Below are 26,887 nucleotides of genomic sequence, written 5' to 3'. Positions count from 1 at the left end.
CTGTAGCTCAGGCAGTAGAGCAGCACACCTACTAATTAGAAGGTTGTTGGTTTGATCCCTGTCTGTTCCAGCGCTAAAAATGCTAACCTGAAGTTGCTCTCTGATGCGTCCATTCAGACTGTGAATGTTTGATAAAAGGCACCTGCATAGGAAAAACATAGAAAAGTGTTCGTATGAATGGGTGTGACGAGGTGGATGAGGCAAGTTGTGTGAAGCGCTTAAAGTAGAAAAGTGCGATATAACAGCCCGTTCTCACTCCCGAGGCGTAACATGCCGACGTTTTGTCACGTCCCGCGGCGTTCCTGAGGAACGCAAAAGGAGACCTTCGGCGTTCTTATGGTACGCGGTGGGTTATGGCCGAAATCCAGTGCAATGACGTTCTCACGAAGCGTAACATTTTAGGCTAGGTGACAAATCGTCAACATATTACGTTTTCGGCTACCCACCACGTTCCTAAATGACGACCTTGGAAAAATTAGGAAATATGAGAACCGTCTGGACTCAATCTACACATGTGCGCTCTTTTTCTTCAAATCGCTTAGAAACAAGATATTTAACGTCATTAAAGTCCTGGTTAAGGTCACAAATAAGGTTAGATTTAGGGCTGGAATACAGGGCTGGAACATCTATTCCCGCGGGAGCGTCATTGCACTGGATTTCGGCCATAACCCGCCGCGTACCATAAGAACGCCGAAAGTCTCCTTTTGCGTTCATCAGGAACGCCGCGGGACGTGACAAAACGTCGGCATGTTACGCCTCGGGAGTGAGAACGGGCTGGATATAAGCACCAGTCCGTCTACTGGTGAGATTGTACATACTGCACCATTAAAGTCACCTGTTCCCGATTGTCCTTCCCTCCTTGTATTTAATCTGTATCTATAAACATGGTTTTTGTGAGGTAGCCATTGTTGTATATGCAATGCTTTCTCTTACTGACTCACCTCTCTGTACCGGAAAACCCATTCGCTATGCTAAAAAGTTCATAGTGTGCTGTCATTAAAACAGATTTAGATAGTTTTTTAGTCTACAAAGCTGTGAATAGCAACTTTTAAACAATAGTGCACACGTGTAATATGCTGCTGTAAAATTCATAACTTATCTAAACAGGCGTGTATATTTTTTTTAGCTATTGTTTGTCTTCTGATCCCTAATCAAAGCCACCCCTTTGTTTACTTGTCAAATAATTATTATTACTTAATCGTGACAAAAAAATTAGCTTGACAGCATTTTATGTTGTCACAAAGTAACTGTTTTCCCAAGATATCAAAATAATATGACAACCTGTTTTCAGTAGTCTGAATTTTTGTGTTTTGATCATTATATAAAAGAGACTTTCTATCAAGATAAAGTTTTCAAAATCATTTTTTCATGTTTCTATGCATGTTTTCACTTGAGGATGCATTTGTCATATCTAGTCTGCTATCAGTATTTAAAGTAAGGACGTGGAGGTGCCAGAGTTGAAGAATGTGACATTTTTATTGGGAGTGGCCACGATTTAAATGTTAGTATATCAGAGGATTAGCTCAGGTTGTGTAAAGGATAGAAAACTGAACAAAGGCTGTTGAATATGGAGCAAATGAAGTGTTTTCGTTTCTTTCCTTAGTTTGGCATGGAGCTCCTTCACGGCCTGCATGGCATCCTCAGTCACCACCATCAACCGCTACACCAAAACCATCCTGGAGTTCAAGCACAAGCGCAGGAACATTGAGAAGAACCTGAAGATCAAGCAGAAGCTGTTGGAGCTGGACTCTCCGGAGCAGGTGTGGGACATGTACATCAGCTCTGTGCCGAGCACTGCCGAGGAACTGCTCGACCTGTCGTCAGATGGACGCAAGCTGTCCAACACCTCCATCTTCTTAGACCTCAATGACCTGCCAGATCCACAGGGAGAGGAATACTGCTAGACAAGCAGCGTGTAGCATTTTGAAACATGATTCTGTCACTGTCATGTCCAGTGTCTTACAAGGATGTAAATACTTTAAGGATAATGAGATCATGATTGAGACCTCTGGGGATTTTAAGTGATTAGCCAAAATGTTCAACATTTAGCATTCGTGAATCAGAGCACTAATTTGGAAGCATATTTCTGCTCACTTGATAAACATAACTCTTGCATTTGCTTTAATTTTAGCTCTTGTTTGGTCTTCACCATTCCTGAGAACTGTGTTCAACAGATACTTGCTGACGGGTGACGACAGCCATGAACCCGAAACCATAAAAGCACAGCAGGATGTTACATATTTTCAGCATAATAACTTCATATTTAAGGCAGAAGATTTAAAGGTTTGGGGGTTTTTACACATCCTTAAAAAATCCAGTTTTACTTTTATATTCATGCGTCATTAGCAAGGTTACAACGACAATTATTGTTATTAGCAGGAAGACTATTTACCTTACTTTGAATAAAAAGTCGATTAAAAAAAACTAACTTGCATTTTCAGATCATCATATCATCTTTTGTTAGAAAATAATTTAGCGCTTCACAAAAAGCAGGGAAGCTATTTACTAGGAACTTATTCTGTATATTTGTGTAGTGATAAAACAAAAGATAAATAAGCTTTTCACCATTTAAATTATGGTCAAACCTGATCGGCTGTGGCACAGCATACCAACAAATATACTGTCAATATACAGTAAATGTACCATTGAAGCTAATTACACTCCTGTAAAATTCAAAATGAAGGTTTGCCGTCTCCTCAGCAATGATCTCAGTGATCACAGTGATTGTTTATTACCTCAGAACTCATCAAATGTACATGGAGATTTGATTTGGAGTCTTATCCTGGTTCTGATAAAATTCAGAACATGATACATAAAAGACTCTACAGGGATCCAGTTGGTTCAGGCCAACTGTTTAAAGCTAATCAAGCCCCCTATAACCTACATAGCTGTCCCGTTAAAACTGGGTTATAGCCTTATCCAGATTTCTGAAACCAAAACATATACAAAACATAACTAGGATACTTCTGCATGCACCGATGCTCAAGTGGTACATGTAGCTCCTTGCATGTCTGGTACTTCTAGTCGCTGATCCCACCACAGTCGTTCTTCTCCGTTCATAAAAGATAGACATCATAATGTTTTGAAATCCTAAGTGTTTTGGCCGTCTCCATCAGGGGGCGTAACAAGCATGGTTCAGATCTGATGAGAACCTGAAGACACTGGATGAAGGTTAGCTGTGCACCAAAGCATATAAATCTCATCATCTATTGAAACTAGCAACATTACAGAAATGTTTACTCTAGTTGTAAATCATCTGAGAAATAGGATACATTTTTCAATGTATCCTATTTCAACATTCTCTTCAGTCGTTCTTATTTTCCATGTAGGAGTCACCCCATGGTGGCCGTTAGTATAAATGAGAACAGGTGAAGCTGAGGAACCTAACAAAAGCCAAGAGAAAAGCTCCATAGAAAGGACAGAGATCTGATCGCTTCTCCAACATCTACAATTAGTTCAGTGAGGCGTAAAGAGTCCTGGGTTGCTGAATTTTAAAGTTTAACTATTGATGAAGGTGTACAAAGTTGCTAAAGCTGCGTGTGTCCATGACTCACTCAGCTGTAAATAGACATTGCTGGACCGACAGTATCCATATATTGATACACTGCCTCACACCTAACCAAACACGTAAACCAAATGGGATTTAGTGGCATCAAACACACTGCATTAGGTCTTTAGAACCGAGAAGTACGACCACGATCGAGGAACTGTAGCAGCATTGCTCTGTCTAACACATGGAAACAAAAGATGATTTTAAGGTGTATAGCAAGAAGGTTCTGGGGGTGGAGGATGCCTGCAGGCCACGCTGAGTGCCTTTACTTCCAGCAGCATGCCTCCGCTCACGCAGCATGCTCTGTGCTCACAACATATGAATAAGGGCAGTGCTGTTTCTCTGAAAAAGTGACTGCTTTAGAGGAAACATGTAGCTGTCTGTGCAAACTGCCAAAACCCATCAGCGAGAGAACCGCGCGTCTTTTGAAGCTCTCTGTGTTAATATTCACTTGATGATGGGGGTGTTTTTCTTGTATTGACACACTGGGATTGTTGCTACTTACAGTCATTTAAGTGCATTTCAAAGTATATCTTTGTGTACCTTATTTATTTGTTCAGTTTAAAGTGAAATGTAAACGTAGACGACCTGACAGCTTATTCTTCTTGAGTTTAAATTATCTCTGACTCTCCTGGGTTGCAGTATACGCTGAAGCATGGATTGTTGTGTTTTTACGAGTATGTCATGACTAATTTACAGTGGCATTTTTTTGTGTAGTGTTCATTCGTTGCTTTTTTGTGGATAATTGTTTTAAGCTTAATATGTTAATATGAATAATACGTTTTTATGAAAAGATTTAATTTGAGGCAATCAACGAGCATATGTTATAATAAAGAAGTTGTTTTTATCATATTTTCTGCTGGGCTTTAACAACCGCAGTTCCTTGCTTTCACCACAAGATGGCGGTGTTGCCTAACTTTGAAATTAGCAGAAATTGGCGAGCCAACACTGGCCCCATACACGCGCACACATAAAGATGTTTTTTAATGAAAAGATTGAACTCAGTCACCCTTGTAGTCCAACTCAGTAACCACACTCGTGAGTGTTCAGACATTAAAGTATTGTTTCACTTTATTACAGACACCACCAGACTTTTTGAATCTTACCACTGAGGCAATCTGCAGCCCTTACATTTGCAAAGCAATTGCACTAATGCCATTCAATAGAAATTCAATCATTTGTCATTCGAGCTCAGTAAGAGCTTAAAGCAACAGAAAACAATGAGCAAGAAGAGCTGTGGGAAAGAAATCTTTGCTGAAAAATAGGTGTCTTTTTTATGCTTTCATACTAGTGCAAATACATGCAAACTGAAAACTGACAACCCTGTAAGCAGAAGCGGAAAAGCTTCGTACATAAAAGTCCACTGAAACGGCTCATCGGCGGGTCGAACCTCTGTGCATTCATTTAACTTCTTGTTTCTGTTGTCCTCCAGCGGTTCCCTTTACCTTGTTCAAGGTGCAGCACAGGATGCTGGTTTTGCAGCGGGATACGAACTTAAATCCTTCTCATAAATGTGCCAAGCGGCAAGCGATCCACACCGCTTCCCCTACATCCATTTATCCGCATTCATTATTCAAGAATACAAAACCACTCAGTCAAATCTGAGCTCATACAAAGATTCTCTCGCTCACCCTTCTGCTGCTCGCCGCATAAAAGATTCATCCCGCTTTATTTCAGAAACAATGCTGGGAGGATGGTGCTCAACATGTAGGCACTGATTGCTCTTAAATTCTTAACCAGCAAGATTAGAAAACAAACAGGTCGAAAGAGAAAGTTATGGAAATTGAGGAGGGGTGAAAATGCATCAGATCTTGCGTTCCTTGTACAGTCCACTGAGCACCGGGATTAAACTGCAAAGACACTAAAAGCTACAGTGTTTTCACTGTTCTACAATTATACAGCCACAACTTACAGCAACCACATTCTCATGACCACCTTTACACATAAATGTTAACCACTTCGAGCAATCTGTCGTATAGAAAAAGACACGGCTGTCTTTCAAACATAAGGTGATTGATTGGTACAGTTGAATGGATCGACACAAGGTTTTTATTAACAAAGTCTCTGCGATGCTGCTTGGCTGGTCATAAGCAGATAACTGGCTCTCTCTTCTGCACTCTGAGTCGCTGCATTTGTCTCAATCAGATGGCATGTTAGCACAGGCGTCTATTCAAAACAGTGCCAACAAAAAGCCTCAAATTCCACCCCGTCAAAGGGTCACTGCCATCCAAAGTCCTGTCCTGCCATCTGATAGAAGCGCTGGTTGTGCGGCTTGTAGAAATCCCTCAGTCTCTGAATCACCTCTGGGTTGATGGAGGCGTGCGTCCTCCCTTTCGTCTTGCCCAGGCAGTGCGGTTTACTACTTCCCTCCGGCTTCTTGAGGCAGGGGAAGCCTTTAGTTTTGTTGAAGTAGAAGTGCTTGTCTGTGACAATCCTCTGGAGGCCCAGAAAGTCCTGGACTTTGCCCAGTTCCCCGGCTGGGTCTGAGATGAGCCTTTCCCCGCTGACCAGATGGATCTGATTTCTGGGGAACCAGGCCAGCCAACGCTCCATGTGTTGGGCATACAGACCGATCCACAGCGGGCTCCACAGAGAGTCGATCTGACCTAGAGACAAAGGCACGGGAGGCAGAGAGAGAGCAATGCATGTGATTTATGTCATCTTTACTCCTAGACAAGGATGGTCAGATGATGAGGATTTCGCCCACTGTGTTCACTTTTTGACCCCACACCAATCATCTATATCACTAGAACCAAGATGAATGCTGATATCTTGTAAACACCAAGCATGCCAAGCTCCTAGTAAGGAAACAGGAAACTTCTCATTGTCAAAATGTTGGATGTAAAACACTTGGCGGGTGTAAATAAATGCTAATTAAATTGGTGCAGCTTGTGGCAGCATTAATGCCTACAGATAGTGGAGCTGTCTGGGAATTTAACTAATCTCTGACTCATAAAGTTAGAGATGCTATGCATAGCTGACTTAATGCTGGGCAAACTGAAAAAGAAACATAATAGAAGTACAATCAAATCCTTGCATTTACTTGTATCTGCACCTGTGGTTTGGTTCTTGAAGGCTAGACTCTCAAAGGCGGGGATGTTTGGGGTCTTGGAGATGATCTGCGTGTAGTCGGATATGGCTCGGGTCACAGGGTCACGGACGACTACGATCAGCTTCACATCTTTAGACATGGCATGGACTCGCGCTGGTGTTTCCACGGTAACAAAGTAACGAGGCGTCTTCTCCATAACAATCTGGCCATCCAGGGCTTTGGGCATTATACTTCTGCACATGGAAGTAAGCAGATGAATTTACACAAGTCAGAAACATAAATCCTTGCAAAAGATTGAGGCTGGTATGAAATGCGTGTATATGGAGGAATTACTCCACTGGAAAAATGATGGATCGATGTTTTTTAATGTTAGTACATTTTCTTCATTATCCACCATGTGAGATTTTGTCTAATCTTTGACTATTTAAAGAGTAAAAATAAAGGTTTTAAATGACTAGTTCAGCATTTGAAATGATATCCTTGTGCCTTTTTAATGTCTTTAATCTAATTATAATTGCTTAGGCTTTAGCATTAAGGCTGGAAACATGGGGTTAAAACATGTATCTGCACATATGGATACATATAGGTATTTTCTTGAAAATCGGTACAGTAATCACAAAGGTCTCCACACATTCCCTCATATGACCCTATTAATCATTTTGACACACATCGCATCAGAGTATCCGAGCAAGATTTCTTCTGTGAACCAGACAAAGAGGCAGGTACGTAAAACAGATTTCCTTGAATGCATCTCACTCTGTTCACCTCCACCTCCGCAGCAGAAGCCCAGCAGATGGGACTCATTTAGAGATAAAAGACTCCAGAGGCCCCAAAGGACTGTCTGGGGATTCAGGGACATCTGCTAACACACCTGCCACACACCTGACTGGCTGACCAAACACAAGCAGCCACAGCGGAACGATCATAACCAGCTCTGAATCAGCATTTCAGCTGGTGCTGAAAGAGCTGATTCTAAATAGGTAGTTAAGGCAAACACAGGGTTTCAGCATATTTAGGAAAATCTCATTTGTTTCCAAAAAGACCCCAATGGACAAGGTGTCCTGTTATAATTGAATCTTTGCATGAAATGTAAAGACAGCCTCTCTATATTTGTTGATAGTGAATATTAGTAGACCTTAAATGGTCTCATTTAGCAGTAAGATGACTGACAGTCAGTTGCCATGATAAAAACATCACAACAAATTTGGCAAAGATAAAAATGATTTAACCTTTTTATGTGTTTTTATTTCCATTATCAATTATTCAGTTAGTTATTTTGGGCATCTTTGAGAAATAGAACAGCCAATCAGACAAAAGCTGTTTTAAAGCTAAAAAGGCTTGTTTCAGATAATGGATGAACTAAGAGACTGCACAATTCAATTCAATTCAATTCAATTTTATTTATATAGCGCCAAATCACAACAAAAGTCGCCTCAAGGCGCTTCATAAAGGCGCACAAAGGGCCAGTATTCAATAAATTAGGATTATTTTGAAATGATGATGCAAAGCTACTCAAGAAGAATCCGAGAATAAAAATGTAAATAATAGAAACAGATTTATTAGAAATAATAATTTAAAAAATAGATAAATAATAATAAATAAATAGAAATAAATAATAAATAAAGATGGGAAGTTGTTATGGCTAATCCTACTGTATATCACCTTAAACTAGGATTCTGTATTCTCTTAACAAAACTTTTCTTGTAGCTTTAGTTGAGATTCAGAATGAAGAATTATGTTCATAATTTGACTGCTACTAATATCCACAATGCTATTATGTGCTATATAATTTAGGCATATAAGATCACTGGCTGCTTTTAAATGCTTTGCTACACACACCAGATTCATGTCATGTCATAAATGTCACTAACACTATAAACCTGTTTAGTGATGGTATTCAGAAAAACTAAAATGCTCCACAGAACTTTTGGAAACTGGTCGTAATTTTCTGCTTCTGACGTTTGTACCTATTAAAAAGGAGTTCTTTGTTCCCACTGTTGCCAAATCCTTAAGTAATGTTCTAATTGATGTGTTTCTCTCTAATATATTATTGTTTTTGTTTTACCATATAAAGCACCTCAAGATGACAATTGTAAAGTTGTAAAGCCTTAAGTTGTTCACCTTTGCTAAATACAAGGTCTTTGGTTTATCACTGGTTCATCCCTCTCTGTCAAAATGGAAACAAATCATAAGTAATAAGGTATCTTCACTGTGTGTGTGTGTGTGTGTGTGTGTGTGTGTGTGTGAGAGAGAGAGAGATGCAGCCTCCTATTTAAAGGCTGTATCAGAAAACAGAATCAATAAAAATGTTCTCCTAAATAATACCTTAATAATAATAAGAAGATACTTTTTTTACAAAAAGAGGATGAAGAGAAAGAGAAACACTGCTGATCGATTGATGTTCTACCTGTCAGCTCAGTCAGGCTTCAGTCACACCTGCAACCTGTCAATACATCCACCTACTACCCACCACACGGCCTGACTTCTAGGAGTTTCACAAACACACTCAGAGCGATTTCATTTGATCTGATCAGTGTGAGGCAGTGCTCACCACCACTTAGCCTGAAGACTTCCCTTTTAACTCCAATACCCTAGACAGGAGGAGCCGGACAGTCTGTTACATGGCCCCACAAACACACACACACACACACACACACATTCTGCAAAACACAAACATACACTCATTATTCACTCATTAGTCAAGCATTTGCTGTCATGCTTCTGGTCTCCCTGTGGACCAATTTCTCACAGTCTAACACACACACACAGAAAAAGACACATTTTTTAAAAAAAAACAAACATCCTACACACACACACACACACACACACAAATGCTCTGAAGACATAAATGGTGGCTGTAGTGGATTTTTACCAGACCCTTTAAAAGATCGTGTGTGTGTGTGTGTGTGTGTGTGTGTGTGTGTGTGTGTGTGTGTGTGTGTGTGTGTGTGTGTGTGTGTGCGCGCCAGAGCATTTGCTAGAGTGTTTTAAATGAAAGGGGTGGGTGACTGATGAAGGAATGATGGGAGTGGATACAAACGCACCTCCATTAGCAATCTGTCTGTGAATAGCCTGAGAGCCAAGAGCCCCCAAACCATTACCTAAGCACAAAGAGCTAATTACTGCTCCTAAGAGCACCATCAAAAGATAAGATGTATTCCAAATATGCTTCTGCTATGAGGTTAGCACAGACACACTAATTGATTGACAAAATAGCCATTAGTTTTTTCTGATAACTAAATATGGCTTCATCGTACTTTTGGCATAGGGAACTTTGTGCTCTTGGAGATATAAGAATAAAGGTATGCAACATTTCGTCCAAATCAGAAACAATGTTGAAGTGGTGCTGACTGGGCAGGATCAAAAAAGAGTAATTTTGCTAGGAAAAAACTATAGTGTAATAGGAAATGATGTGATCACAGTTACTCCAAGACAGTAACAAACTAAATTAAATATTACAAGTGTATTTTTAAAAGGTCCGCTTTTTACATGTAGTTCTGCATGACTGCTCGTGAAGAACATTATGTGAAGAAATATTATTCCCAATTAAGTATAACTTAAGTACCCTGAACTTCACTAAAGTGCGTGACCAAAACCCAAAGTAGACCAAATAAACAGCCTCAGCGGGTCACCAACTGGTGAATAAATAGGAATACTGCATCACGACCGTGGCTCAGGGGGTTGGGAAGCGTATCTGCAACCGGAAGGTCGCCGGTTCAATCCCCGGGCTCTCTGTCCTGGTCATTGTGTCCTTGGGCAAGACACTTTACCCTACCGCCTACTGGTGTTGGCCAGAGGGGCCAATGGCGCGATATGGCAGCCTCGCTTCTGTCAGTCTGCCCCAGGCCAGCTGTGGCTACAACTGTAGCTGCCTCCACCAGTGTGTGAATGAATAGTGGTATTGTAAAGCGCTTTGGGTGCCTTGAAAAGCGCTATATAAATCCAATCCATTATTATTATCACAAACGTTCCCAAAGTGATGCCAACATTAATATGTTATGATGGCATTACTTTTGTACAGTGAGACAACGTGGTATCTTTTTATGGTCTGTCCCCACATTAGTAGAATTAACCTCTTGTGTTCACAGGCAGGTGAATAGAACTGCCTGGAGACACCATGTGTTACAGAGAAAATGCCCCCCAACAAAGCTTAATAAATTGGCAGTTTTGAAGCTCCTGTTTTAGCTGCATCCTTTTACCGCTCATTGCTCATTTACTCCTGAGCGCGAGATCAAACATCCAGGAAGATGAACACGTGGATTATCCAGCCGCTTACAATGAGCCCCTTTTCCTTTGAGGAATCACTCTTTTGTCTCCTGATTTCCAATATGTCTGCACACCTCCCTGGTGAATTACTGTAGGCCAGCCAAGGCCAATGGCTGCTGATCCTGTAGGGGCTTCGGGGTTACTACGTGTAGGTGGGTGCGAATGGTGCTTAGCCAGTGACAGTAGGGATGACATGACCTGGGATGAATGTTATGATGGGGTGGGAAGTGAGAGGGTGCTGGTGTGAATGTAAAGGGATGGAGTACAACTGGTAATGCAGCGTTGGGCCTCAGCTGGGACCAAGAGAAGCAGGTGGAGACTAAAGGAGCCAGGACCCTCTAGAGGCTCATCAGTAGCATACTGTGTCATGTGATGTGTGTGTGTGTTAATAAATGTGAAGCAATTGCATTCTTCATCATGTGTAGCAGGAAATATGCAGCAAAGAATCTGAGGATTTGAGGGTGTGCTGGATCAAAGTGGTCTGTTAATCTTTGATGTTTGATCCAAGGAGGAAACAATAGCCATTTAAAGAGCAGCAACATATTGGCGGAATTCATTATACACACCTGGCTGCCTGCTTATGAGTCAAATATGAGATTTGGGTGTGTATTTTTGTGTTTGTACATATGCATGACTGTGTTTTGAGGGACCATTCATCCATTTCCTCTGTATGGGGGACCATTAAGTGGTCGGTCTATTGTGGATGTGCCCTGTCCACTTCCAGGAGACATCCATCATAGAGGGGCCCCAGACCACCCCCAGCCTTTGCTTTCCAAACCCCGGGGGAGTGCCCTAATGAGAGCCAGATCACCCCACCCGTCTAGGCCTTATGGTGATTACCTCCTGTACAGTACGAGGAACAGAGAGATCACACCTGAACCCCAGTTACACAAAGCCACCAAAATCAAGTATAGCTTTAATTACTTCATACTTTAGTGTGTTGTTTCATAACAATTTATCAAAATTATACACACATATGTGTGCACAAATGTGTGTGTGTGTGTGTGTGTGTGTGTGTGTGTGTGTGTGTGTGTGTGTGTGTGTGTGTGTGTGTGAAATATCACCAAAAAATATCAATAAATCAGATCAGATTCATCTAAAAATTTGGGTTTCATGTTTCCCTCTAACTCCTGCTGGACATCAAATGTTTAGGCAGCTGTTCTTGTGTTACTTACATGATAATTATTTTCTATTACACATACACAAAAAACAAAAGTAACACCATGTGTTGTGTCATTGCAGACAAACTCAGCAGTGTATTGGTATGAATTTAAAAGCATCCCTTAACGAGTTCAGGATTAATAGCAAATGCACCGGTGCCATCAGAGCAGCTGATCCTGGATTGCAATTAAAAGTCCCAGTAGGTCTCCCACAGCATTAGAAAACCTCTCAGTCAGTGTAGTTTAAACAGCTTACTATGAAATCAAACCCCTGATATCAGTGCTGGTGAAAAAAAATACCAGTTTGGGGGAAAAAAGTAAAATAATGGAGCATTAAAACATTAATTTTTATTTATTTATTTATGGAATGAATTTCAACGAATAGTTTTATGTTTTAAAAAAGTTTCAGTGAAATTGGTCTTGTTTAAATACATAAAAATACATAAAGATTTAGCCTTTAAATATCTTAAAATGTTATTGGCTTATTTGATGCTAAGCATAAATTTCAGGTCGAGGTAGTGAAAAATAAATTATCTGTGAGGCTCAGGAAGAATCTTACGGAGCCCCGCAGGGGACATGGCAGAAGAAAAAAAATTAAGATCTCGCAAAAGTCCGTCTTAATTTTTTTTTTTCTCCCATGTCCCCTGCGGGGCTCCGTAGAATCTAACATTTACCTCTGAAGACTAAACTTAAAGTAACTACAAATAAAGCAGAACTTTAGGATTTCACACTGCTCCAAGAACTTAATAAAGTTTTTTGGGTGTTTTTTTTTTTAATCAATTTTCAGGAACTTGTAGATTTATGCCAAGGTAAGTTGGTGTGTACTGAACAAGAAACTGCCCCCACACCTGGAAAAAGATGCTAACACTGACGTGCCAGATTCTGCAGCCAGTGTTGCCAACTTAGCGACTTTGTCGCTATATTTAGCGAGTTTTCAGACCCCCTTAGCGACTTTTTTTTTTTTCTAAAAAGCAACTAGCGACAAATCTGGCGACTTTTTCTGGTGTTATTGGAGACTTATTTATGACGACTTTTTGACGTGAAAGCGCAACAAGCAGCGGGTACTGGCGTGGGCACCTCACCCGTGCCAAAGTGCTCACGGGCAGAGGATAGTCCTCCCCCCGCTGCTATCAGGGCAGAAGATGTTCACACCTGTGCGTCCAAACTGCGAATGAATTAGTGATGGGTCGTTCGCGAACGACATGGCTCTTAGAGCCGGGTCTTTGAAGTGAACGATGCGAGCCGGCTCCTTATTGGGAGCCGTGAGGTTTTTTTTTTTTTTGGTTTTTTTTTCTCTCTCTCTCCCTCTCTCTCGCCCTTTTTTCCGCTAAACTCCGCATGCGCGGCCTGTACTTTGCGCTGGGCAGAGGGGGGAGGGGCGTTAGTTACACTGGCAGTAGCACAGGAACAGAGCCAGAGAGAAAGAGAGCGAGGGACAACAATGTCACATTAGAAAGGTATAGTAACCATCCACTATTTTCAGTTGCAGATGATAAAGGATTCAGAAATCATGCAGGCCCATATGACAGAGAATGTGCATCTTCTTTTTGTTTTAATATTTTAATTTATATTTAATTGTGTTGTGGTTTGCAGTGTTTTGTGTTGTTTCACGTTAAATTTGTTTAAAAGGAAAAAGCTGAAAATTTAAATAGTTAAAAGTTTAAAATGTAAATTGTTGTTTTTTGTATTATATGATTTATTTATTACATTTTATGTGGAGTGAATAAATAAAGTATATTTATGGTGGACCTTAGAGATAAAGCACGTACAAACTCCAAAACGCGTAAAAACTCCAAAACACGTAAAAACTCAGAAGCACGTACAAACTCAGAAGCACGTACAAACTCCAAAACACGTACAAAAGACATCAGAAGTGCTCCAGGTTTCTAGGGCGCAGTGTTACCTTACCTAGTGGCTACACAAGCCAGGAAGTATCAACAACCGGATTTGGTGTGTGGTAGTAACAGGTAAATGAACTTTTTTTTAAAATTATTTGAATAAATATGAGTGCTTGTCTATAAATACACAAACAATACACACATGCTTTCAATTGTGTAATTTAAGTGATCTGGGTAGCTCTGTTTTGGAAGTTCAGTAAACGCTAGAAATGTGTTTTGGAGTTTGTACGTGCTTTTTGGAGTTTTTATATGCTTTAGAGTTTGTACGTGCTTTGTCTCTAGGGGCCATATATAAACACATATAAATAAAACCACTTTTTTTACATTAGTAATTCCTTTAATGCATAATTTTATATTATTGTTAATGATTAAATAATTAAAGCAACAAACAACCTGAAGAGCCGGTTCGGAGCCGAAAGAGCCGGGTCTTTTTAGTGAGTCGAGCCGAAAGAGCCGGATCTCTAAAAAGAGCCGGAAATCCCATCACTAGAATGAATCGCGCGTGAGCGAAGCCGCTGCTCCCGCACTGACTGTAACGCAGTCAGTTCTGGTTTTTTTACTGTTATGCTGTTTTGTGGATCACAAGGTTTAAAACTACTTATAAACACACACACAAAGTAACTCCACCAGAGTGCCTATTTCGGGTCACTTTTGCCGGTCCAAGCCCGGGTAAAGGAGCAGGGTTGGAATTGTGACATTAAAAAAAAAACAATAATTGCTAAAAGAAATTTAATTTGTAGTTCTAAATAAATTCTAAATGCGTTTAGGACGTTTTTTACTCACTTTATGTCTCTTCCACGATGTTATTTCTCTCTCCAACAACACAGGTTACAATTACATTAGCATGACCAATTATACAAATTAGGTGATGACGTCATTTAGCGACTAATTGCAACTTTTAGGACAACCAATAGCGATTTTCCTTACTGAGGACTTGGCAACACTGTCTGCAGCTCCTCTAGTGGTCACATGAGGCTGTCTCAGATAGCAGTTAGATAAACCCCTCCCATAAAGTCACATGTTAAAATGCCCAACTTTACAGTATTAAAAAACTTTTTTCAACCATGGTACCAATAAATAAATAAATAAATAATTAAACAGCTCTCCACGTTATAATAGCTGTAGTCTGGGTGATCTCTCCTTTACACTTTTAAACTGCAGCTGTCTGCCTCAGCTCTGCTAATTTGAATTATTGACTTTGACCTTCGTGTCTATTTGCACTGCACCTGACTGCTTGTGAATGCTTAACAGATAACACTCTCTCAGCCAAATACAGCCAGTTTTTACTCCAGAAATCGACCATTTCTGCAGTCAAAACACTAATGATCCATCTTTTATATACAGTTAGCTGGCTAGCTAGTAGGCTAGCTAGCTAAACAGGTAGTAGCCTCATTGACACCTGCCACTGGTTGTTGTAAAGCCCTGAGCTGCACGCTTCTCACCATCGTAGTGTTGTGAAACTGGATATGGTCAGAAATGTGTTTAGTAAGCTCACAGAGCTGATATCTGAGGACCGTTTTACAACAGCCTGTTGCAGCAAAACTGGAGTTTTTTTAGCAATCAAAAAGTGTCACAGGTGCAGTTTTTTCACGCATATATGTTGGCTTTACTTTACAAATAGGGAAGCTACATTCATCGTCTATACTATCTATGGCTATCCATGGGCCTCCAACCACAAAGCATAAAGCTGCTTTTTATTAAAAGAGTCACATTTTTTACTGCCAGTAAATCAGAATCAATAATATTGATAAATCTCACTGTACCTCAGGAACGAAATACAACCAGCTCAGCTGTCTGGAGGACAGAACGTCTATAGCCAAACCCAAAGATACACACACACACACAGACACACATGAGCCCAGCTCTGATAACAGTCCCCTGGGTTGAAGCAAAGGTCAGCAGAGATGTGTGAGGCTGCGGTAACACTGGCTTCACCCTTTAACCTCCAGCTCACCCAAGCCTTATCTCTTCCTCATCCACTTTACCCCCCACCCCTCCTTTTTTTGCTCTCCATCCGCCAGTCATGCCATCTTTCAATAAGAAAGCATCATGAGGGAGAATGTGAATTGCTAGCTGAGCAATTTTAATGGATTCGTCCGGAGTTGCTTGGAGAGAAAAAAGCTATGAGTAACATGACCCCTGTGTGCCTATGCGAGAGAGGGAGGGAGGGGGGTGGTTATGCCAATGTAGGAGAAAGCTTCCTGCTAATTGTAACAGAAGCCGAGCTGACCAAAGCTAACTGCTCTAACGCTGGAGTCAACCCAAGGTCAGAGCGAGGAGATAGCGCTATCGATCCCAGGCAGCACAGTAAGGAGGAAACTTCCAGTCCATCTCAGGGCCCATCGCAGCGCTCTTCCAGATCCAATCTCTGCTTCAACGCCATTAGTGGATCTTTGTCAAGGACTCTGATCTCAATAGTCCCGGGGAAGCTAAATGTTATTTTACTCCCAAATGGAAGAGGGGCTGATTCTAAAGAAGATACACTATATCTCATCCTCTTTAATTTAAACTGAAAAAAACAAAACAAAAAGTATCTACACAAAAATGTCATGTTGACAAAGTAAGCACTGAAGCTGACCCTCCATTAACCATCTGTTAGAAAAAGTGCATTTCTGCCTTGTGCCTCATTCTCATTTATTACAACATGAGTCTTATTTCCAAAAGTTCATGCTGAGTCTTATTTGTATTCTCTAAGCTATAGTTCATCTGCAAAACATTGCTGCAGGTCTGCAGCTGACTGCAGGTTTCCCCAACATTATAAAACAGCATATTTGCATAATGACTGAAGCTGGTACAACTAAAGGAACAATAGGCTGTGAGGTCAGTTTCTTGATCTTTACTATGACCATTGATCAACAACTACTGATCAAAGACCATTGATCAATGGCAGTGAATACTATTCACAGAGAGCTGTGTCTAGCTACAGGTTAGCCAGACTTTTTTAAAGGGAAAGTAAACTGTAACATTATTATTCAGCCTTAATGTTATCACAACTAAGCTTTGTCTTGAAAATCTGCATTTTTGAGTAGACTATTTCTGTTTATAGCTTGTATGTTTGCATTATACAAACTCCATCTTCGGTTCAAGTATTTAATCGAAAATAATAACAATAATAAGACTACTTGTAAGCTAACCCCCCTCAAAAATATGCTAATTCGTTTTTGCATGTCATCTTCTGGCATTTACATCTCACACATAAATTATAGAAGAGAAGCAAAACAAAATCAACTACATTTTGTTTTAAAAAAAATTAGGATGCCTTTTTAAAGATATTTTGTAATTTATGTATTACGTTCCTTCAAACTTGCACAGAAACAAGAATAACTTTACTTTCAATTGTCAAGAAATACATAATAATAATAACGATTGTGTGACCAGTAGCTAAGGAAGCAATTTGTGGTCACTCCAGAAGTAAGTCTCATAACTTGGCAGCCATCTTTAATACTTCTATGCACCCATTTACTCAGTTTGTTTTTGAGCATTGTCTATAATAGCTTTAAGTTCACTGACACATAAAAATGTATGAAAGACCAGTCAAATCTGAAAAAAAAAACTTTGGTCACTTTGCCCCAAAATAAAGTTTTTAAAGCTTTTGGCAATATTTACTTTGTCAGAATTCATCCATCCTTGTGGTTGTGGGGGGCTGGAGCCTATCCCAGCTACCATAGGGCAAGAAGTAGGGTACACTCTATGTGTTAGGCTCCCAGCCAGGGCTAACACATTGAGACAGACAACCATTTGCTTATGGGCCATTTAGAATGACCAGTTAACCTAACCCGACTAATTGCATGTCTTTGTACCGTGGGAGGAAGCTGGAATACTTGGAGAGAACACACATAAAACACAGAGAACATGCAAACTCCACACAGAACAGTGGAGTCTAACTTCCACACTACCATGCTGCCCGGTGTTACAGCAGATATCAAATAAATGTAATTTTTTTGAGTGCTGTGTTTCTCTTATGATGCTGAAAAGTTTCCTCTACAGCTCAGCTTTGACCTTCATGATAGATTGGCTTTCGTTTTGTGAGAAATAGCTCAGCAGTGTGATTAAACTGTTTTCTTTGCAGTGATAGGAGGTCCCAGACTCTCACTAGAAAGGCTTTTGTTCACATGATTATTATATATATATAGTATAACTTCTTGAACTGCAGTATTGTTTTAAATCAACATTAGAAAATACAAATAAAAACAACAATAATTTAAGAATTTTTTCAATAACCAGAAACAAAGGGGTCCGTGTCCTTTGTCCTTTGTGAACTGCTTGTTATGAAGTGGTGTGAACACATCATTAACTCTCAGCGTAAAGTGACCTAGAGTCAGAGGTCAATTGACAGAGCTGACAGTGATGTCAAGTGGCCCAACATGCAGCGAGGCCCATCTGGTCTGAGGGTAAGATGTGACAATCTGGTGTCACATACACATAATCTTGTGGCACACACAGACACACACACACTCTCACACAGAGCAGACATGTAGGCAGACAGATGAGGCCTCTGTGGCTTTCTCAGTACTTCCAGATTTGTGGAATTTTCTCATTATGTTTACATCCCACAGTTTTTGACATGATGGTGGCTGTAGTGTGTTTTCCTGTCTTTGCATGTGATCACATCAATGTAAAAACACTCCCCAGGAAGCAGATATTACTTCTCTCACTTTATCTCTCTGAGTCATAGGTTAAATTGCTGCTGACGTATCAAACAGGCTCCCAGATCCAGGCCAATGAGAGCCATTATTGAGCCCCTGTAATATACTGTAAGCTGGTTAACAGCATGCAACACTGTATCCAGATTTGGATACAGTTTTAATCTGTCATATTTGGAGCAGTTTGCGGGTCTGTGGGTGCACAGGCTTATAGTAGGCACAGTTAGAAAAGCAGAATGGAAATCAAAAATGTGTAATCCAGCATCTGTTGGGAACTTTTTTCCCTCAAAGTCCCCTCTACCAGGTCTAAGTAACTTGAATTGGACCTAGAAGAGAGAGAGAGAGAGAGAGAGAGAGAGAGAGAGAGAGAGAGAGAGAGAGTGTGTGTGTGTGTGTGTGTGTGTGTGTGTGTGTGTGTGTGTGTGTGTGTGTGTTTCCAAGTTGTCATGAAACAGCCCAAGAACTGAGCCACATGACAACAGTAACATCTGGCTCTGGCTCCAGAGATGATTACTTTGCTGCTCTGTGAGAAGTCAGTCTGGGAGGCCTCTGCTCTCTTTCTCTGCAGCCTTACAAACAAGCAGGCACGTATGCACGCACACAGCAAGTATGGCAAGTACACACGTGTACGCATGCACAGATTGGCATAGCCAGATGGCAAATTCTCTTTGACTGTCACCTAAACCTCTTCGGAATAGCAGTAGATGTGTTTGGGTACGCGAGATGAAGCTGGCGGTTACTAATTGGCTCTCGAATGTAATACAGAAACTAATACTGGAATCATTTGTGTCATTTAAATGACAAGAATCATTAGGGCACTGTAGCATTTTGGTTTTCTCTTTTAAAAAAATACAGATTTCTGTAAGACACATCTTCTTAGGATAAACTTTGTAAAGGAAAATTAAACAAAGAGCAACTCATGCAAAAACTAAAGTACGTTCAGCACTTCTGGTGAGCTGGATTCTGTGCGTAAAGTGCACGTACCTGTACCAGTCCAATCCCCGTGCGTAATGCCGGTCGAAGAAGTGCGGCTCAGACCCCAGGGCGCGGATGTCTGGATGGAGCCGCAGAAACTCCAGCAGTGCTCGGGTGCCTCCTTTTTTAACCCCTATAATCAGCGCCTGGGGTAACCTCCGAGTGGCTGTCCACTCTTTCCCGGAGCTGTTCGCCTCCAGCTCGGGATGCTCGCTGCCGAATGCGCCTTCTCCAGCTGCGGTGACACTCTCTTTGGCAAAACTGGTTCCGTTTCTCTCGTACGGCCATCCTGACCCCGACACGAGGAATTCGCTCGTGGGCGACTTTATTTCAGAGTTTTCTGTCAGTTCCGACTCGCAGCATCCAGTGAGAAAGTAGACCAATGAAAAGCAGAGGATGCTCAGCGAGGACGCGATGGTGAGCCGGTGGAAAAGCCGCCGCAGGTCCGTGTTCGGAGGGTGGTGGTGATGATGATGGTTGTAGTGGTGGTGGTAAAAAGTTGCCATTCCTCACAGGCCCATGTGTGATAATGGGCCATTCTACCACAAGTTCAGCTCACATCCTAACGCCATGAACATCCCGTGAACTCTTGGAGAGTCTCTGTCAGTCCGCTCCGCTGCTCTCCTGCTCGTTCACGTCGCGTGTTTGGAGCATATTGAGAACTCTTCGAAACACAAAGCCGCTCAAACTCAGTAAATCACTGGAACTAGTGTTTACGTGACATCCAGAATATGCGCCCACTTGCTCACCCACCCTGGCAACCTAGGGGAACTAATAACGCTCTGATATCCGAGCGCTGCAGCGGGTCTCTCTCTCTCTCTCTCTCTCTCTCACCCCCCACTTCACTGGATTACTCTGCGTCTCTCTACCACGGCTTATCCTAAGGGGATTCGCGTCCACAGTTTTCTCTCTCTCTTTTCCCTCAGATACCTTTGATTGCGGGGTTATGGCTTGGGGCTCTTTTAATTACAGTATTATTTATTTGGGGAAGACTTACAGAAGTTATTAAAGAAAAAGATCACCTCACATGTTCAGAAATCATTATTATCAAAAGAAATGATTAATTTCTGGGACTTTATGCCACAAATCAGCGCATCAAGTATTATCATTTCTCTCCATTGCATATTTGTATAGATGGAAAACTCTTCTGATGGATCCCCAAAGAAGTATTTATGTCATTTGGATCTGGATTTATTGTACTTAGAGCTGAAACTCTGCACTGTAAAACCTATGGCATAATTGGCTTAAGGGGCAGACAGTTTTAGATGTAGTACAGCCGCCAATAGTTAGCTGACTGACCTCAAATGACAGTCCGTTAGCCCACAGTGAATCATTCAGAAATGCCTTGAAGTCTTGTTTTCTGTGTAGGATGCTGTGATTCTGTTCTGATCCCTTACATGATAAACTCCCAAACTATTGACAAATGGTATTGATACATGAATCGAAAAGCGTACTTATTTTTGGTCCAGGAAAAAGGTTTGCATGTCAAAAGTGATCGCTTTATCACTGGCATCAGGAGTGTGTTGAGTTGCAGTCTCCTGTTAGGGAGCTCTGCAATGTTGGCTTTTATTATTGCAGAGTGCGGAGCTAAGGTAGGGGTAATAGCTCATAGGAGACTCATTATTCCCCCTCCCAACCACACTTGCACAGCGCGTGTGCACACATGCACACACACACACATACACATACACGCACACGTTCACTCACCCACACAAATAAGCACATACTTCATGTTCCATTTGGCTTACCCCTGTCATTATCCCATAGCAGATGTGACCCATGCCATAAAACCACTGCATTGTCCTGCATAGATTAATAAAAGCCACCATCTATTTACAGCAAGATAAACTTTATGTTATTTAGCCATAATCATACTTCTATTTATTATAGTGATACATTTATTCATAAGAAAGTATTGTGAAAAGCTGAAGTGCCGTGAAAAAGTATTGCCCCATTCCTGATTTTTTAGGATTTTTTTGTGGTTTTTGCATATTTGCCTCATTTAAATGTATCAGATCATAAAACAAATTTTAATATTAGACAAAGATAACTCAAGCAAATATAAAATGTTGGGTTTTTTTAAGTAATTATTTCATTTATTAAGGGAAAAACAAATGTCCAAACCCACCTGGCCCTATGTGAGAAAGTAAATGCCAACCTAACTGGCTGTGCTACGAAAAACAATGAAGTATTTGCAGTGACTGGCAGTGAGTGTTTGACATCACTGGGGAGGAATCTTTGGTCCATGCTTTTGTTGAATTGTTTTAATTTACCCACACTGGAGGGTTTTAAGAGCACGAATGACCAGTTTAAGGTGAAGTAAAGTATTTCAATCTGATTTAAGTCTTTTTTGGGGGGGGATCATCTGGGGGATCATCGCGAAGGTCATCTGGATTTTCTGTCAGCGAGCAGAATTCATGGTTCCACCAATTCCAACAAGTGATCCAGGTCCTGAAGAAGCAAAGCGGCCCCAGACCTTTACACTGTCACCACCACATTTCACTGAGATCATCAATGCCTTTTTTTGGCAAATTTGAGATGAGCTTTTGAGTTCTTTTTGGTCAGCAGTGGTTTTTGCCCTGGAATTCCCCCATTTTTGCTCATTCTCTTTCCTGTATCACAACTCAGACAAGCAGTGTTTGCAGGTCTTTAGATGTTGTTCTGGCTTCATTTCTTACTCATGGGTGAATCATTGATGCTCTCTTGAAGTAATCTCTGTCTCTCTTCCACAGCATGTCTTTTATCCTGTTTTCCTTCTCTAACCCCAACTGGTCACAGCAGATGGCCCCGCCCCTCCCTGAGCCTGGTTCTGCCGGAGGTTTCTTCCTGTTAAAAGGGAGTTTTTCCTTCCCACTGTCGCCAAAGTGCTTGCTCAAAGGGGGTCAAATGATTGTTGGGTTTTTCTCTGTATTTATTATTGTAGGGTCTACCTTTCAATATAAAGGCGACTGTTGTTGTGATTTGGTGCTGTATACATAAAATTGAATTGAATTGAACTGAATAAACTTGTGGGAAGGTTTCTCCGTGTTACAAATTTTGTTAAGGTGTGGATAATCACTGTTACTGGGGTTCACTGGAGTCCCAAAGGCCAGATAGCTTTTTTCGCTTAATGAGTCTAATCGTCATTTAAAAACTGCATTTTGTATTTACCGGATTTTTGTCTGATATTTAATTAAATCAGAAAGTGGGGGGGAATGCTTTTTCATAGATCTGCATATATACTTTACTATATGTGCTTTTCATGTGATGATGAAAGAGAAAATCTAATCTATTCTTAGCCACTCTATTGTTCTGGTCCTTCCTGTCCTTCTCATTAACACTTTATTGACAAGTTGCCATCAGACTGCTTAAATCAGTGCCCCAGTGAGTCAAAAGAGTTCAAATGTGGGAAACACATCTGCACCTGTGGATGTTCAAAAACCACAAAATAAAATCATTCCTTCCTTTTGTCAACAACTATTTATTCCCTAAATACACCTGTGGAGAATGGTATTCTATACATCTCGCTCTGTGAATGCTCACTCTTACCCCACTCTTCCAACCTTATTCTCTTCATCATGAAGGGCATATGGACTCTTCTTGTCCCTGGTAAATCTGGGAAAGCTCTGAGAGGTGGTGGGCAGGGGTCATAGCTGCAGTTGCATTTGTGGTGTACAGAGCAGCTTTATTGCTTAACCACGTCTTGAGCTCTGAATCAGGGTCATGATGAAAGCCACCAGCTGTAACATACTACAAATACTCAATGTCAATGGAGTCTCCGTAAACATGTCCTGTATCATCTTGTGGAGCTTACAAGCATCCATCAGGTCCAACTGGAGAAGAAAAGTCTGCGTTCCTAACTGTGGTGTTTTAGGCTCCATTGCCACAGTCTTTGTTTTATGTGACACATATTTGAATTTTACGCTGATTTGGTGCCACTGTGGAAGTTTGGGAATCAAACATGACTGACTCTGGAATCATTTTGCTTTAAAGAAAACCATGGAAAACAAAATCTGTGGCCTGTATCTGCAAATCATTGCTACATTTCCCTTCCTTGAGCTACTGATGCAAATCAACTGCAAATTAGTCTTTGTGTAAATCAATAGAAGTGATTCTAGATGAGGCACTGGCACTGTGTTGGTGGGAAAAGAAGTAATAGCAAGTATTTTGCGCCACACCTGTTTTGGGATGGTGCAAACTGGTCTAGGCAAGGACATGCATCCCCTACTCCATCTGATCCAGTTTTGCCAGAAGTCAGAGCTTACTCTGACTTACTCTACCCAGAAAAATAATGAGCAATCTGCAGCAAACTGTTCAAGTGAGAATGCAATCACTCATTTGAACAGCTTTTGATTGGGGCAAAGTACTTACATGAAGTAGTTTCCATTCCCTAGATTGTGTTGTTTTCAGATATCTCGTCTTGTCAATGTGAAAGTACCTGATATACATAAAGTCAAAGCCTGAGGCACATCCTAGCCACTGTTACTTATTATCACTTATTTTTGGGAGTGTTCCCAAAGATCACTGGGACAAATGTTAGATTCATTTTGAAAACATCAAGTCTGGCTGACCCTTTCAGCAATCAGACAACATTACTCACACTGATTTTATTGTTGGGCTCCTGTATGGCCCTCTCCAGCCACGGCAGCTATGGCAAAAAAATGAAACAAGGGTGACACAAGTAAAGCCAGATCTGCCCCAAATAAGCCCAACAAATACAATCGCATCAACATTGGTTTTGGAGATACTACTTATCACCTCTTATGTGCTTTTCTTATGTATAAAAAGAAACAGGACTAGGGATGGGCACCGGTATCCGATGCCATGATGGCACCGGTTCTGACATAAACGGTAGTAACCAGACCGAAAAGCAGCGCACATTTCGGTGCTTTATTTTCCTGAGCTGTGATACACTATACATTCTAGCCAATCATTTTACGTTTCCGAGGATAGTAGGCGGGTCCAGGTACGTACGTTCTTTTAGAGCAGAGCTACAGATTAAAAATGACCAAGGTGAAGCGGTCAAAAGTCTGGCTGTACTTCACAGCAAAAGATGCAAACTCAGCAGCTGCAACAAGTGCTTTAAGCTGATACTGTGATACTGTCAAAGGAGGTAACACCTCAAATCTGATGAAACACCATTTTTGATGCACCGTATTTGATAGCTTGCTGCGAGACCTCACACCGAGCACATCTACTGCGGGTGTGGTGCCTGTTATCGGACCCGGAGTTAGCAACATCCCCCAAAAACCCGAAGAGGAGAGTCCTGGCCCCTAGCCCTGCCAGTGTAGCAGAAATGATGAGGATGATGATGCAGCAGCAGCCGTTCTTCTCTGCGTGAGTAGCTTAATGTTGTTCGTGTGTAATTTACGTTGAGTAGGCTAACCATGTTATTACATTAATGCATGTAAGGTGAACTAGCAAACACCATCATAGCTACATGCGGCTGTCTTCTTGTTTGATGGCAGATACTCCCTTCACCCTGGCCAAAAAGGCTAAAATGACCAAAGGAAAAGTGGGAAACAGTTAAACATGAGACGTTTTTGGACAAAGTTTGTGTTTTTTCCATTGATTAAGCTGCTTCCAGCCAAGAGTGATACCATATATGCCCTATAGCTGCAGAAAAGGCTAACATTGTTATCTTTTTACAAAAAAACAGCTGAACATGAGAGGTTTTTGGACCAATTTTGTGTTCTCCATTCTTTAAGCACCGGTTTGAGCACCGGTATCGGATAAAACCTAAACGATACCCATCCCTAAACAGGACATTGAAAAATATCAATTACTTTAACCTTTTGGTGAGACCATCAAAAATATCCCTACTCTGATAAATTTCCAAAACCACCCAACCCCAGTAAAAACTCCATCCACTGCTCAATTGACCCTGAAATAAGAGAGTCATTATATGCCCCAATTACTCAATAACACTTATACTAAAGTCACCCTTAAGTGTTCCTTTCTTTCCAACTACACATAAAAAACTCGTACACTAAGGCTCCATAGAGATGATCAACTACACTTTGTATATCCTATTATTTCCTGTTTATTTTATTCTCCAGCCTTTCTCCATGGATCAAGATGCAAGGTCATCAGGTGAGGCTGTGTGTCTTTTGTCTGCAGTCGCCCTGCAGATTGTTCTGTGATGAAGTGGTCGTCTATAAAGTGTGACCCTGAGGTCAGGGCTTAAACCCAGGCGGGGATTCATTATCCGAAATGGGAACAGAGCAAGGTGATTAATACATTCTGTATCCCGATGTATAAAATGGAGAGTGTTTATTTAAAAAACATAAATATATGAACGCGAGTCACTCTGTACTTTTGTTGATGTTTTACGTTTCTTTGACTTGATGGTGTAATTAATTTCAGAAGGTTAAGAGGTGGTTTTGTGCAACACGAGCTCGTCTTGAATCAATGCATTTGTCACCAACCCTGAATTTAGTATAATTCCTATACAGCCAGTCTGACTGCATCTTTCATCTTCACCTGCCCTGATTGACAGTCTAATTAGAGGTAAAGTAATGGTAAATGTAATCAGGGCTAAATTACAGCCATAACTCACTCAGTGGAGAGCCTCATACCTGCAAGCCAATCACAGTCACAAACTGACCTCACCATCCATTTCAAACATAAGGACCTGGTATTAACATCTCTCAGCACCACAGGCCGTGCTGAAGTGGTTTTTGTGGAGTGCTTACAAGGTCGCCGCACCCGTATTATCAAAAAAGAGAGAAGAGCATATTTTCTCACTTAATGGCATCGAGAATGAGACAAAATGTGTTTTGGGGGGATTTGGTTGACCATACTCTTTAAAACCCATCTGCCATTAGTGCGTGACACGAGTCATTGCATGTTTTTATTGTGTCAATCAGTTTGAAACGTCCTATTTTCAAAGGGTAGTAATCTTGCTGTGAAACTACAAGCATAAATTACAAAGACAAACAAGGGCGTGTGAGGGGAAGTTTCATACACTACAATACATACAAAAGGAACACTGGTTTTCGGAAGTAAAAATAAAAAAGTACTTTGTACAACTGAAGACATATTTCATGTGGGTTTTTTGAGACACACTTTTATTTTGGGGGGCAGGGCAAGGGTTTGACCTATACTGCAGCCAGCCACCAGGGACTTGGAGACATATGCATGGAGAAACTACAGAGGCTGAAAAATTAAGCACAAGTGCCAAAAACTGGAGTTTCTCTAGCGGCTGGTGCCAAAAGTAAATCTGTCACATACACACCAGTGTTAAAATAGCAAGAAAAACATTATGATCATGTTTATAGGTACAAAAAAATACATTTAGATGTGTGTGTCTGGTTACTTAAAGTAGGGGGAGTGAGGACTCCCTCTACTTTAAAATCACTGAA

At 41.0% G+C, this 26,887-nt stretch overlaps 2 protein-coding genes and 1 long non-coding RNA gene across 3 annotated transcripts in view; 2 read left to right on the top strand and 1 right to left on the bottom strand.

The window, feature by feature from the left end:
• Positions 1–6,569, top strand: part of gsg1l2b (gsg1-like 2b) — a 31,058-nt gene extending 24,489 nt beyond the window's left edge. Inside the window, exon 5 of the mRNA XM_085169336.1 lies at positions 1,604–6,569. Coding sequence (XP_085025462.1) covers positions 1,604–1,904 — 301 coding nt within the window. The 3' untranslated portion in view covers positions 1,905–6,569. The remainder of the gene's footprint in view (positions 1–1,603) is intronic.
• hs3st3l (heparan sulfate (glucosamine) 3-O-sulfotransferase 3-like) lies at positions 4,604–20,381 on the bottom strand. The gene is made up of 3 exons (XM_085169334.1): positions 19,554–20,381; positions 6,606–6,835; positions 4,604–6,156 (listed from the first exon to the last, which is right to left on the bottom strand). The coding sequence occupies exons 1-3, from the start codon at positions 20,048–20,050 to the stop codon at positions 5,768–5,770; spliced, it is 1,116 nt and encodes a 371-aa protein (XP_085025460.1). The 5' UTR covers positions 20,051–20,381; the 3' UTR covers positions 4,604–5,767.
• The window catches only part of LOC146513199 (uncharacterized), a 115,098-nt gene continuing 106,330 nt past the window's right edge, over positions 18,120–26,887 (top strand). Inside the window, exon 1 of the long non-coding RNA XR_014875549.1 lies at positions 18,120–18,969. This is a non-coding gene — a long non-coding RNA (uncharacterized LOC146513199). The remainder of the gene's footprint in view (positions 18,970–26,887) is intronic.

This window comes from Neolamprologus multifasciatus, chromosome 8 (assembly GCF_963576455.1).
Source record: "Neolamprologus multifasciatus chromosome 8, fNeoMul1.2, whole genome shotgun sequence".
NCBI classification, from domain to species: domain Eukaryota; kingdom Metazoa; phylum Chordata; class Actinopteri; order Cichliformes; family Cichlidae; genus Neolamprologus; species Neolamprologus multifasciatus.
Note: the sequence above shows the minus strand (reverse complement) of the source record. Positions and strands in the feature narration are given on the sequence as shown.